This window comes from Setaria italica, chromosome IX (genome assembly GCF_000263155.2).
Source record: "Setaria italica strain Yugu1 chromosome IX, Setaria_italica_v2.0, whole genome shotgun sequence".
NCBI classification, from domain to species: Eukaryota; Viridiplantae; Streptophyta; class Magnoliopsida; order Poales; family Poaceae; genus Setaria; species Setaria italica.
Genome location: NC_028458.1, coordinates 1,217,860 through 1,230,697, shown reverse-complemented (window position 1 = coordinate 1,230,697; position 12,838 = coordinate 1,217,860). Strand labels below are relative to the sequence as shown.

Here is a 12,838-nt window from a genome sequence, read left to right as displayed (position 1 = left end):
AGACTGATTACAAAACTAATTGCACAGTGGAGTCTAATTCGCGAGACAAATCTATTAAACCTAGTTAGTCTATGATTTGACAATGTGGTGCTGCAGTAACCATTTGCTAATGATGGATTAATTAGGCTTAATAGATTCGTCTCGCGAATTAGACTCCATCTGTACAATTAGTTTTATAATTAGCTCATGCTTAGTTCTCCTAATTAGCATCCGAGCATCCAATATGACACCGTTAAAATTTAGCACATGGTATCGAGCACCGCCTTAGTCGTCGTCCTCGGACAGGGCTAGACGTTGGGGAGATCCGTGATTCCAGTCTCGCTGTCGCACGCCACGGCGACCAGATGATTGCTGCTACTGCATCCAGCATCCAGCTGCATGCCCCCGCGTCAAATCACATCAGATCATCATCATTCGTCGCATGATTGGTTGATGCATAGGGCGGTGATAATGGTATACGTTGCTGCAGTTTTCGTATGATATATAGCCGACGAGTCCAGGTATATACGCTTAATTCGGTGCATGTATAAAAGCATAAGACTAAGACCGGAGGAAATGGAACAGAAGCTCACTGGCGTATATAGCTCACATGCCCTCCATGTTCAGAAAAGGCAAATCATGCATGTGACATGGTAGGGCCGACTGGAGATAATTGAGGCAAGATAATCTGTACTCGTTCATATTGAATAGAAAAAGAAAAACTCCAAATTACTCCTTCAAGTACGGCCAAAAGTCTAGATACTCCCACACAGCTACATGTTCAATTTACACCCTTAATAAAATTTATCTTTCAAAATAATGTATTTTTCATGTAATTTTATTTCCAAGGATTAATTTTAGTTTAGATGCCCTAGTCTATAAAAATAATAACAAATAATTCATAACGCATTTTTATCATAAGCTACGATGTCCACTGTCACCCGCAAAATTTTAACTTTATAAACTCTGATAGTGCATGTAGCAGAAACAAAAAAAAAGAGGCAAATCTTGCGAGTTGTTTGGTTCTTGCTGTAGTTTTTTTAGCTCTATGCTCCACACGTCTTAATAAATTCGCATTTGCCAACCCTTGCGCTACTTTGACCACATCTTAGGCTCTACTTTGACCAAGAGGTTACTCAATGCAACGCCGTACGTACATGCGACAAAATTTAGTCGTGAATATATACGACTAAATTTGTGGAGAGGGACTAAGCTTATTAGGGCCCCCAAATTCCAACTTTGTCACTATAAAAAAGAAGATTCCCCATCACATCAAACTTGCGGTACATGCATGGAGTACTAAATGCAGACGAAATTAAAAACTAATTGCACAGTTTTGCTGTACTTTACGAGACGAATCTTTTAAGCCTAATAAGTCAATGTTTGGACAATAATTCACAAATACAAACGAAACGCTACAGTGTGCTATAGTGCTGGCACAGTGATTTTGGCACTCCAAAATTGGGCAACAACAGGGCCTAGCTGGAAGGGAAGTTGTGGCCTGAGTGTGCGCTGCGCGGTCTACGTTGACGGCCGGCGGTTAGTAAATTTTTTTCTTCCATGAGAAGGTAGCTCTAGCTAGGACGACGATGGGTGTGGTCTCGGCTCTTGGAGCTGGACCACGAGGAGAGGAGGGGATGGAGGGCGACAGATCAGCGCGACTGCGATCCCGATCGCCGGCGTCCGGCGAGCATCGGCATGGTCGCGATCGATCGGGCCGGGTGGGGATCGAACCGAGCAGCAGCAGCAGCAGCAGCTGATGGTCCTCCCTTCAGTTCGGGGTGCTGTTCGATCAGTTGCTTTCCTTGCTATCAGCTTGCGACGACGGCCCATCGTTCTTGCGGACTTTTAACTCAGTGCGGTGCGTGCCGTGCGTGCGTTGATTCATTCCAGCGACACCAACACATGCCACGAACGCGATCCGTGTCCACTAGAACATAGCAGCAGGCCTCTCTCTCTCTCTCTGTTTTTTGTTTTTCAGGACCCGTCCATTTCTCAGGACCAAAGAGAGATATATGCCATTCGATCGCGTACAATAATGCAACGCAGAGGCATATGTCTCCTCCTATCCATGCTTTCACTTTTTCATCAGAGAAAAATGCTGGATGTGTCGTCGATTGAAGAAAGAAGAAGATGGTGTCGTCCATTCCTCACGTGCGCTTTGACGATTCAGAACAACAGAAAGGGCAGTCCTCCTCCTCCCTCCTCTCACCTGAGCTTTCATTTTCGGCCATCCTTCTTGGGCCACGGCCCATGCAGCATAAGCAGCAGCAACGCGGCTCATCATCGACATTGAGCCCATTTGCTTGGGTCCATGCGCAGAACGAAACCACGCGACGGCAGCATGCATGCATGCTGCACGCGTGCGGACAGTAGCCGGCCGACGAAGAACAAGAACATGAACAACCAGGAAGCTTTTCAAAAAACAAACAAACATGAACAACCAGCAGCAAACAGCCGGCATCGGATCCGAGGCATCATCTCCCATGCGCGCACGAGGCAGGAGCACGTCACTCACGTGACCTCCCACCACCTATCCTCCCCCTGAGCCACTGGCGTACGACTGGCCGAATGTTCCTCCGATCCGATTCGCTGCCTCGCCGGTGCTCGTGCTCGTGCTCGTGCAGGTGGTGAACAAAGCGCGCGGGCCCATCGCCGCCGTCAGCCGCCTTTGTCGCGAGAGCGAGGTCGAGCGTCCGAGTCGGACCGACGTGTGCGCGTGCCGCCTTTATTTCCCGCTGCTGCATAATATTGCATGGCCGCCGTCGGCACGCCATTGTTTAATCCATCGACCCGTCCATCCATTGGATCATCCGTGGCCATGGTGGCCCAGCAAACCACACTTGCGCGCTCGGCCTTCTTAGCTGCTAAGCAAAGCCATCAACCCAGCTGCACCCTGCTTTATTTGCTTGCCAAGAATAATCCAGACCGTCCAGCCAATCTTCAATCAGACAAGTCAGCAGATACACCCGCTCGAAACAATGCAGTAGGGTCATATCGAATTCGCATGCCATCGGTCGATCGATCATTGGTTGGCTCTTTGAATTCGTGTTACCAACTGCGTGCGGCTATTTGCTAACTTTGCAACAGTTCTTACGCGTACATTTTAGATACAGTTTCAGGCATTTTTCTTAAGGATCCATCAGACCACAATTATCATATACAACAAGTAACAGCTTGTATCTGAAAAGAAAAAAAAAACATCAGTTCATCTCAGCAAACCACCAAGTTTCAGAGAAATAACAGGGGAATTAAAGGCTGCAGATCACACTTTTTGTATAGGGCTATGCGTACGTCCACATTTCGCGTGCGTGCCCGTATTCTAATTGTATATACGCACATAAAAGCAGATGCCCACGATCGATTTAATTACGGTTAATCCGGTCCAGCTTTAATTTGATCTGCTTCAACTTGTTCATACGCTCATAATGCACCTAGCGCTCGATGATAAAAACTAATTAAAGCCGCTTGAAGCGCCGTTGTTTTCCTTGCAAAAAAGCATCGCCTCCCTCAGATCATCACCTGCTTGGCCGCTTCATTTCCTTTAGTCTGTCAAGAAAGAGATGTAGAGGGTTTACATGTACAAAGTGCAGCAAATATGCTCACAACAATGACCTATTTTTAGGTCAATACCCTTTACAGAAACTTATGGTCATAGCATCACAAACCGTGTCACGGTAGCGCAATGGAAGAGTAGTTTCTTTTTGGTCCGAATATGAACATTTTGGCAGATGAAAAAAGATCAATCAAAAGGATGGAAAGTAGTCATAGATTACCTATTCTATCAAGGAATGGAATGCAAGTGCTGTCCTCTGGTGTGGCCATTGGGCTCAGATGGCTTTCTTTACACTTGACTCTTGACATTGCATTGCTACTTGCTAGTACTAAAAGGAGGATATCAACCTCTTATCCGGCCTTTTGCAGAAAGAGGAGCAAGAAGATAGCTCTAGCTCAAGTCAAGAGTGATGTGTGAGATGGCAGTCAAATGTGGCCAAAGATGCTACATGATGTATCAATTCCAGACACCGCCAGCCTGAAAATCGATCCATCGATCCCAAATCTCTGCGATCTTTTCTCTTCATGTCCGCCTTTTTCGATCTTTTCCTCCTGGCCAATGATGGTGCAGGCAAAGAAAGCCATGCCCTGCAATCTGGCCCGTTTTCCTCCTCAAATTGATGCGTCACTAAACCAATCATACGATTTAACTTTTTCCCAGATTTTTCTCCACTCTGATAGATAAAGATTAGTCCTTTTTCTAATACATGCTAAAGATTTTCATTTTTCTTTAGATAATAATGGAGGTAATAGCGAGGAGGAGTAACTAGTAATACTTGCTGGCTTTATACAGACGAGGAAGTATCGAATATATTCGTATGACGTGTGCAGATTACCATTGCCTCCCTCTCCAAAGGTAAGCCATGTCAGTATGTCACTATGCCAGCATGGTCCTGCACTGTACCAGTTGAAATGTTGAATGCCTGTGATAACAACATAGCTAAGGATTCGGCAGCGAGTTGCTCACAAACTTGCCCCTTCTCCCAAATGGTTGTTCCAGAGCCCAGACTAGGGATCTTTGAAACGCACATGGCATGAGCAACCAACGGCAGCCTTTTGGAGGGTCATGCTTGCTGCCCACTGCCACTGCCCCAATTGGTCCAAAAGCTCCTTGTCCTAGTGTTTTCATAGTACAGTTTTTTTTTTCTTCTAAAAAGGCAAGTCTAATGACTGTGCAAAACCCTGTCAGACAATAAGAAGAACGCTCTTGACAATGTGATCATGTTGTGCAGCAACTCATGGCCATATGCGGGTCAACTCAAGACATATGTAATGGTCACCAGAGAAAGCCGCTTTACGACTGAACCTGAGCCTTTTTGTCCACAAAAAAGAAAAATGGAAATAAAATGCGATTGCAGGTGAACCTAGTGTGCAGTTAATTTACACTCAACAGCTTGTACGCGCGTGCTTTTCTTCTTAATTCAAGAAAATGGCATATCGGCCTTCATAAGCAAGTTTCATGAATCATGAAGCAGCAGAAAAGGATACCCCTGTATTTACATCAGTGCAGTGCAGATCAACATAGAAAAAAAACTGACCGAACTACCAATAAGATGGAACATAGAAAAAAAATATTTCACACACACAGTTTGGTACAGCGCTCCTACTCCAGACATTTTCTCTGCATGGAAAAGGATTTGTGCACTGCAATGCTTGCTGGTTTGCCTGTTCCAAAGTGAAAAAGGAGCATGCATTGCATATCTAATACAATAGTTATTCGCTTTGCCACTTTTGCCCTATTGCTTATGCTTTCCACTTTGTGTCACACAACCTTTGCTCCCTTGTACTTAAATTGCATTGCTCCTTTCTCCTACCCTCCCCTTCCCCACTGTCCATTTGGCCATCTCCAGCTCAATCCCCTCATCACAGGCTGCTCAGCTCAGCCACACCCTTGCCAAGATCTCTCACTTCTTCAATGGCAGCTACTCGCCCTCTTGCTCTCACATTCTTCTTCTGTTGTATCCTCCTCCTTGAAACAATCTGCTGTTCAGGTCAGTGCCCTTTTATGTTTCTGGATCTTTCCTTTTTATAAAGCGTTTATCTGTCGGTGACTTACGTAGCTACTGATCAGCATAATGCTGTTCCATTGATGCAATTGGTATATACTTGATGAAATTTACATTCCCTGAAAAAAAAAATTCTTTTCATTTCCTTTCAGGAGCATTTGTGGAATTATCGTATGATTCAACACAGGTCAAGATACCGTCCAGCTCAGTCATCACTGAGTGCAGAGTCATGGTCACCGAGAAGCAGCATGCCTACCTCTTCTTGAAGCCGTTTGAGTGCAGGCCGAAGTCGTGCAGGCCAGAGCATGTTGCCGGCTCATTTGTTAATGAAGTTCTTGATCCCAACCGGCAACTCAACATCAGCAACATCGTCGTCACGGCCACCAAGAGGAAGCTCGGCAGGCTGCGGCGCACCTTACAGTCGATTCACGCTTCTCTCGGTGCCGCCGGATTGGCACAGAGCGTCAGGGTCTCGCCGGAGCTCATGCTGTCTTCTCTACGGATCATGGCCAAGGATCGTGCCCACAAGAAGCAGTGGAGTAAGATCAGGGAATCCGTCAGGAGGTCAGGCTCGTTTGTTCAGGTGAAGATAGAGGCAGAAGCGAACAGTGAGCTTGCCGTGGCTGCAGAGATCCAAGAGGCCGTCGCTGATGTCGCCGCTCTGTTGGGCTCCGACGCCGGCGTCGTGCTCCACCTCAAGAGCCGTGCGGCTCCAAGCGCGGTGGCAATGGCCAAGCTGGTCGGCGATATCAGTCGGGAGAAGAGATTGTTGGGTGTTCTGGTGGACGTGTCGTCACCCCGGCGCGAGCTCGGCGAGGCAAGAGCCACAGCGCACGACGAGTTCTCCCCGGTCACCAACCCGGCCGCGACGCCGGTAACCAACCCGGTGACCGTGCCGGCCACGAACCCGGTGTCGAATCCGATGTCCCCAGGATTCGTCACCGTGCCGTCGACCAACCCGGGCGACAACGGGTTCTCGACGAACCCCAACCTCCCGCCACTGTACCCCGAGCCGACGACGCCGGCCACCATGCCCGACCCGACGACGATGCCGCCATCAATGGTTCCCACCCCCTTCACAAGCCCCGTCACCGCGCCGACCATGCCGGGCCCCGTCACGAACCCTGCGGCCCCCGTGACGAACCCGGCGACGACGCCGACGCAGTTCCCGGGCACGTCGCCGGTCACCAACCCGGTGACCACGTACCCGTACCCGCAGCAGGGCGGCGCCGCCGGCGCGGGCGGCATACCGACGGCGCCGGTGTACCAGCCGCCGGCGACAATGCCCGGCACGGTGCAGCCGAGCGCGCCCGCCGTGGCGGGGGCGGGGCAGACGTGGTGCGTCGCCAAGACGGGGCTGACGGACCTCGCCATGCAAGACGGGATCGATTACGCGTGCGGGATGGGCGGCGCCGACTGCTCGGCCATCCAGCCCATGGGCAGCTGCTACAACCCCAACACCCTGCAGGCGCACGCCTCCTACGCCTTCAACAGCTACTTCCAAAAGAACCCGTCGCCGGCAAGCTGCGACTTCGGAGGCGCCGGCATGCTCGTCAACGTCAACCCAAGTAATTTTTTTCATTCTTTTCGACGATGCACTAAAAACTATGAATCACTGCCACATCTAACAATTTCATTACTCGTATATCTTATTGCAGGTTCAGGAACTTGCATGTACCAGACATCATCATCAGGGTAAGAGCTAACACAATTTCTTTCTGCCACCACCAGCACAATCATATCACCCAAACCATCTCAGCATAGATGCAGTCCGCAGTGAGCCAAAGTGACATGGTCTGATTCCATCCTCGATACAATCAACCTGTGCAGTTTCGGCGCCGGTTACAGCCCGGGAGCGACAGGCACCGTGCCCACCGGCTACACCCCAGGGATGTCGGGCGCCGTGCCCACCGGTTACAGCCCGGGGTGGCAAGGGGGTGTGGGCGGGGGATCCGGCTCGACGGTGCTGAACGCCAACAACCCCGGCGGGAACTCCATGTACGGCGGCTCCGACAACCCGACGGGCTTGACCGCCGGCGCGGCGCCCCTGTCCTGCGGCTGGGTCCTCTGCCTCATCTGGATGGTCACCTTTGCATTCGTCAAGGAGAAAGTGTAGCCTTGCCATCTTGTTCTGCTGAAACAGTTCCATGCTGTTTTCTTTTTCTTTTTCAGCTTGTGTACACTGTACAGACGAGTGCATTCATAGTCATAGGGGAGAAGACTAGATGTTTTGTGTGTGTACATGGGCCGAGCTGAATCCGAATCTGAATGATGCTAGGCCGTACATGTTGTAGGTGAACATACAGCATAGAGTTCCTTCTCTATGGACCATGCTTGGTGTAGTGCATGATTATGATCGATCTCGCTTGATACTTTTCTTGCTTCATCATGTCCATGACACTGCGCCTTGACCAATGGACCTTTTTTATCAGACAAGAGTTGCCTGTCAATATGTTGTTCTTGCTGAAACCTGACAAAGTCAGCTGAGCTTTTTCCTGAGAAACTGTCCCCAAAAGCTCAGTATCAACACGCCTCGTCCCTAAGCTCCGGTAGAGCTGGGATGAGCTGAATCTGAATCTGAATGGTGCTTCGCCACGCATGTAGTAGGTAAGTTCCTTGTCTATGGACCATGCTTGGTCTGGCGTAATGACATGATTCCTCATGATTAATCTCGCATTCTCACTTCCATGATGCTACCCACTGGACTTTACAATGCCACAAGAGTGGCCTGTAAATCTGTAATCGCCAGTTCGCCACTGAACCCTGACAGTGCCGGCGGGCCTAGAGGAACCGGGACCAAAAGTCTCCTTCCTACAATTAATTGCTACCTGCCTACTGATATTCAGAATTCCCAGGACAGTAAAATCAAATCAAATTCGCATGCTAATACCAACATGTTGCCTCCGGGCGTTTGCATCTCTTTCATTCGTATTTGTCAGCATGTCTCAGCAAATAGAAACTGAAACGGTTACTGGACTAAAACAATGTGATACAGAAATGTGTTGAGCGTACAGGAATTATGATCAGACAAATCCATTCTAGCACCACCAGCTCAGATCAAAATTACATCAGAGAGCAAGACCTATCATGCACCTCGAAAAATTCAGCAGAAGCTAGGATAACTCATTACTGTTTTGCAGTTACACAGAGTCTCATAGTAACCTCTTGCTGCATCCTCAATCTTTGATGAGATTCATGATGCTGTTGCTTATTGAATCTTCCGGGAAAGATTCGTCACTCCCGCTCCGACACATTTTAGAATAACGGTCTCCGAATTGGGATCAGGACTGATAACAAACTTGACACCAAGAAAATCTCTGATGTTTCGAAGCGTTTCAATACCATATGGTGTCAACTGTCCAACACGAACCTTTGATACATCAGGTGGGCACAAAGCACACAGTATAAATAGGAGGCCCTGCAAGCATTTACAAGAGAAATGTTATATCACCAAACAAATTGTTCTGTAAATTTCTAATGCATGAAAAATGACAAGGATAAATAAGATTAGTTAAAGACGAGCAGTCATGACATCAATCATAAATGATAAATGTACACACGGTCAGTTCAAGAGTGGGCATCAATTTATGAAATAAAGTAGATTGTTCAAGAATGTTTTCTACATCCCATTATTAACAGGCCAGATGTAGAACTTTAGGATGCTTTGCTAGACACAAACTGGCCAAAAGAACAAACAAATGCTGCATAGACCTATCTAAGCTTCAGCGACCACATAACAAAATATTGGTGGTCGTCAAGCATAACAGAGGTGTGTATGTACTATATAACAAGAAGTAAACCATCAGGAAGACCTAGGCTGATTAAATGCTGAATCAATGAGAAAACATGTATCAAAACCCAGACCTGATGTGTAGAGTCAACAACCCCTCCTTGAGCCACCTCTTCTAGTAGCATTGATGCTGCTTGGACACCAAGATCCTCCGGAGACATTAGCTCTGGCTTCTCAGATTCTTCATTCATTTCGTCAACACTAGGATAACTCACAGTGGCATCTACAGAGAGCAGGCAGCCTGTGGTGGTCTCAGCAACTAATGATACACCATAGCCTGGTGACCTGCCACACGTTGAACAAAAGTTTAAAAGAAGTGGCAAATTGCTGTCTTGCCGAGTCACAAGAGGTATCAGGGTTCAGGAAATAGTGCTGTTATCAATATTCAATAGGATTGGAAAAATACCTCCCACCAGCAGAACCAGATCTATGATCAGTGAATATATGAACATCAGGAATGAAGCGATTGAAGATTCCACGCGCAGCATAAATAATGCGGTTTTCAATCTGTGGAGATACTCTGGTAGAGAATGAAACACCCCTTATCCTCTTCACCATACCTTCATCAACCCAGTTTGCTGCCTGTGAAGGTACTTAGCATCAGATGTCAATGTCAGGAGAATTGACATACAATCAATGGGAAATCAAAATGAAACACACCGTCAATGTGCCATTTATATTGGGAACCCGGAGAAACACTTCACCACCACCAAGAGGAGGAGATCCTCGGCTATCAATCCTTAGCTCCAAACCCTCCAGAGGAACACCAAAATGCTTGAGCATATGCAAGGTTGTCATCCGGAAAGTATCCACAGAAGGGTCCTTTGTATCATTAGTGATTCCTAAAAGCAGGGCACCAATTCAGACTTTGAAATAATAGATGGTATAGCCATCCTTGAGAAAAGGATAAGTCATTATGTGCAGTATTGGCTAGTATTTGTTTTAACAATTGACAGCATTAAGCAGGTCATCCCCAAGTGCCAAAAGAATTAGCACAAGGATCTCAACCAACAGCCTGACAAAGCGCCCCTTGTTTCAAAGACAGGAGGACGGGTTATTCACACTTAATTTGATGGTCAAAGGCGAATTGAAAGCTAAGCAGTGGTAATTAAGACCCCTGGGTGAAAATAGGGATGTCTCCTACATTACCCATAATATGTGAATTTATTATTTTACAACCAGCCAAATTTCAACCAATTCAATGAAATCCCAACGAACTGCTTCCATCGGCATCAACTACAAACTCAAATAAATTCATCCAGAAAGAAAATTACCACACACCAAATTCCTTACGGCAATTCATTTGGCCTAACACTTGAACAGTAGCACAAACAAGCAAAGCGCTCACCTTTGAGCCGAATCGATATGGGCACCCTTGCGAAGAGGCCGAGCAGTATGAGCGGCTCGAGGAAGTAGCCGATCCCCCGGTGCACCCCGCAGTCGTGCTCAAGGCCCTTCCCCCCGAGAATCTTCCCCGGGTGGTACCTCACCTTTGTTCCTGGAAACGCACACAAGCACCACAGAACCGTAAGCATCGGTACCCCGTGTCAAAACCCAAAGGCGGGCCGCACAGCACAAGCAAAGCTCGTGGGAGGAAGTCCATGCCTGTCTCGTTGATGTCGATATCATGGCGGTCGGAGATCTTTTCGAGGAGGTGGAGGAGGGAGACCTCGTGAGGGCGGAGCCCCGGCGCGGCGTCCCCGGAGCGAATGTCCTCGATGGTGATGGTGGTGGAGGTGAGCGTCGCCAGCACCAGCCGCTGCCGGAGGTGGCGGCTGCCGGAGAGGCGCCGGCTCTTTTTTCTCTCCATCTCGACTCCGGCCTTTGTGCTCCTCGCGGGTGGTTGCCGTCGCGCGGCGGAGATGGAGGCGGAGGCGCGGAGGGTTAGGGTTTTTGCGCGCGCCGGCGAGGCTGGGCCGCAGCTTGGGGAATTGAGGAGGAACGGTCGCGGAGACTGAATTATTAGTCCAACTAGGCAACCTCCTGGGCCTTAACTAATGGCCCATGTAGCCCAGGCCCGCAAAGACAATGAACTGCCCAACTGCACATGGACCAAAATCGCTGGGAAATTTTCAGATCGATGTTTTTCGAAAGGGAATTTTGAGATCGATGTCGTATTTGCATTGGAAGTCAACCTACATAAAATCATACTAAATCATTTAGAATTTAGTATGATTTTTAAAAAAACAAAAAAAAATCAGAAATACAGCTACCAAACGTAGAACTGGTGCTTTTTTTGTATAGCATGGTATAATGACTACGAGTTAGTACAAGCAGCACTTTGGCTACATGGCAATATGGACTACCAATGTACAGGATCTCAGACATCACATTCTAAAGACTAAAGTGGCATTGCTGCTCACGAGTCGCCTGCTTCTGCAGAAAGGCACGGGAAATGGAAGACACACTGCTCTTTTCAGCAGCCAGAGCCTGCATGGATCCGAGGCTGGGCGCTTGGACCTTACCATATCGCAGACGCCTCCCATGTTCCAGTGTTCTTTCTCCCCCAGCAAACTGCAAACCCCGAGCCAGAGAGCCCAGAGGTATGGGGCCAAAGGCATTCAGTGATTCAGTCAGTGTGTAATTGGATGGCACTTTATGAATTCCGATTCCAACCATTCCAGCTCCAACAGTCCCCAGCCAGAGAGACAGAGAGAGAAGAGGACGCAGTAACTTCATGGCACATGGCAAGAGTAGATTGACAGCATCTGGCCCTTACACAGCACCACGGCAAGCATAGCGAATTTGGTGATCTGCAGGCAGAGTACGTTTTTGCCATTTCCTCGCAACACACGCAAGCCGTTCCCAGTACAGCATTCAGTAACTTTGATGTTTCTTCACATGGGTTGTTCATGTTCTGCTCTTCCAAATGCCCCGGCACAGCGCGCACAGGCAGTGAGGCAGATCGCACCAGTCCATGAGGCTAGCTCTAGAGCAATTTATTTTACCATCTTGACTCAAACATATGAGCTGATTGTGATTGGGCATGTTATATAATTCTTTCTGGATCCTGTCATTTGGGCTGACATCTTTCCGAACACATGCAGCTGCTGCTGCGGAAACAGATATCATGCAGGTGCCCCTGATCCTATAGGCTATAGCAGTAGGATAGCTCCTAGCATCATAAATTCAGAATCATTGGTGACCACTGAAAATGCATGCAGATAATTGGAGCATTGCTATGGCTGATTGGCCGTAGCATTTTGCCGGTGCAGGTGCAGAAAGAGAGGGAATTCAACCGATTCAGTGTAGTAACATGCATAGATGCACAAGCTAATACACTCACACATGCAGAAGGACAAAGATACCTGAGAAAAAGAGCTAGACCTACTAATGAATTAGACGGGGCTACAGCATTCCTTGCAGGTTGCATTGGATTCTTTCAGCATCTGAATGCAGGGATTGCGTAACCCTTCTACCTTGATCTGAAATCCAACGCCTCCCAGGCACAATGAATGAATAATGCGACTATTTCAGTGCGTGGGTTGCTGCTGCCTGTCTGCCGGCA

General features: G+C 48.1%; 2 protein-coding genes across 2 annotated transcripts; one reads left to right on the top strand and one right to left on the bottom strand.

The window, feature by feature from the left end:
• The first annotated feature begins 5,259 nt into the window (after positions 1 to 5,259).
• On the top strand, positions 5,260 to 7,926 carry LOC101759448 (transcriptional regulatory protein AlgP). The gene is made up of 4 exons (XM_004981095.3): positions 5,260 to 5,525; positions 5,693 to 7,108; positions 7,199 to 7,235; positions 7,371 to 7,926. The coding sequence occupies exons 1-4, from the start codon at positions 5,450 to 5,452 to the stop codon at positions 7,654 to 7,656; spliced, it is 1,815 nt and encodes a 604-aa protein (XP_004981152.1). The 5' UTR covers positions 5,260 to 5,449; the 3' UTR covers positions 7,657 to 7,926.
• A 498-nt stretch (positions 7,927 to 8,424) lies between these two features.
• LOC101759045 (probable RNA 3'-terminal phosphate cyclase-like protein) lies at positions 8,425 to 11,242 on the bottom strand. Its single transcript, XM_004981094.3, has 6 exons — positions 10,936 to 11,242; positions 10,679 to 10,828; positions 9,991 to 10,172; positions 9,737 to 9,912; positions 9,405 to 9,615; positions 8,425 to 8,958 (listed from the first exon to the last, which is right to left on the bottom strand). The coding sequence occupies exons 1-6, from the start codon at positions 11,138 to 11,140 to the stop codon at positions 8,749 to 8,751; spliced, it is 1,134 nt and encodes a 377-aa protein (XP_004981151.1). The 5' UTR covers positions 11,141 to 11,242; the 3' UTR covers positions 8,425 to 8,748.
• Between the last annotated feature and the right edge of the window lie 1,596 nt (positions 11,243 to 12,838).

Excerpts from the sequence above, each read along its gene's own strand:
- LOC101759448 (XM_004981095.3), top strand. The coding sequence starts at position 5,450 with ATGGCAGCTACTCGCCCTCTTGCTCTCACATTCTTCTTCTGTTGTATC. Across the intron at positions 5,526-5,692 it reads TGAAACAATCTGCTGTTCAG|GAGCATTTGTGGAATTATCG; the intron begins GTCAGTGCCCTT and ends ATTTCCTTTCAG. Across the intron at positions 7,109-7,198 it reads GCTCGTCAACGTCAACCCAA|GTTCAGGAACTTGCATGTAC; the intron begins GTAATTTTTTTC and ends ATCTTATTGCAG.
- LOC101759045 (XM_004981094.3), bottom strand. The coding sequence starts at position 11,140 with ATGGAGAGAAAAAAGAGCCGGCGCCTCTCCGGCAGCCGCCACCTCCGG. Across the intron at positions 10,173-10,678 it reads CATATCGATTCGGCTCAAAG|GAATCACTAATGATACAAAG; the intron begins GTGAGCGCTTTG and ends CCCTGCTTTTAG. Across the intron at positions 8,959-9,404 it reads TTGTTGACTCTACACATCAG|GGCCTCCTATTTATACTGTG; the intron begins GTCTGGGTTTTG and ends AAATGCTTGCAG.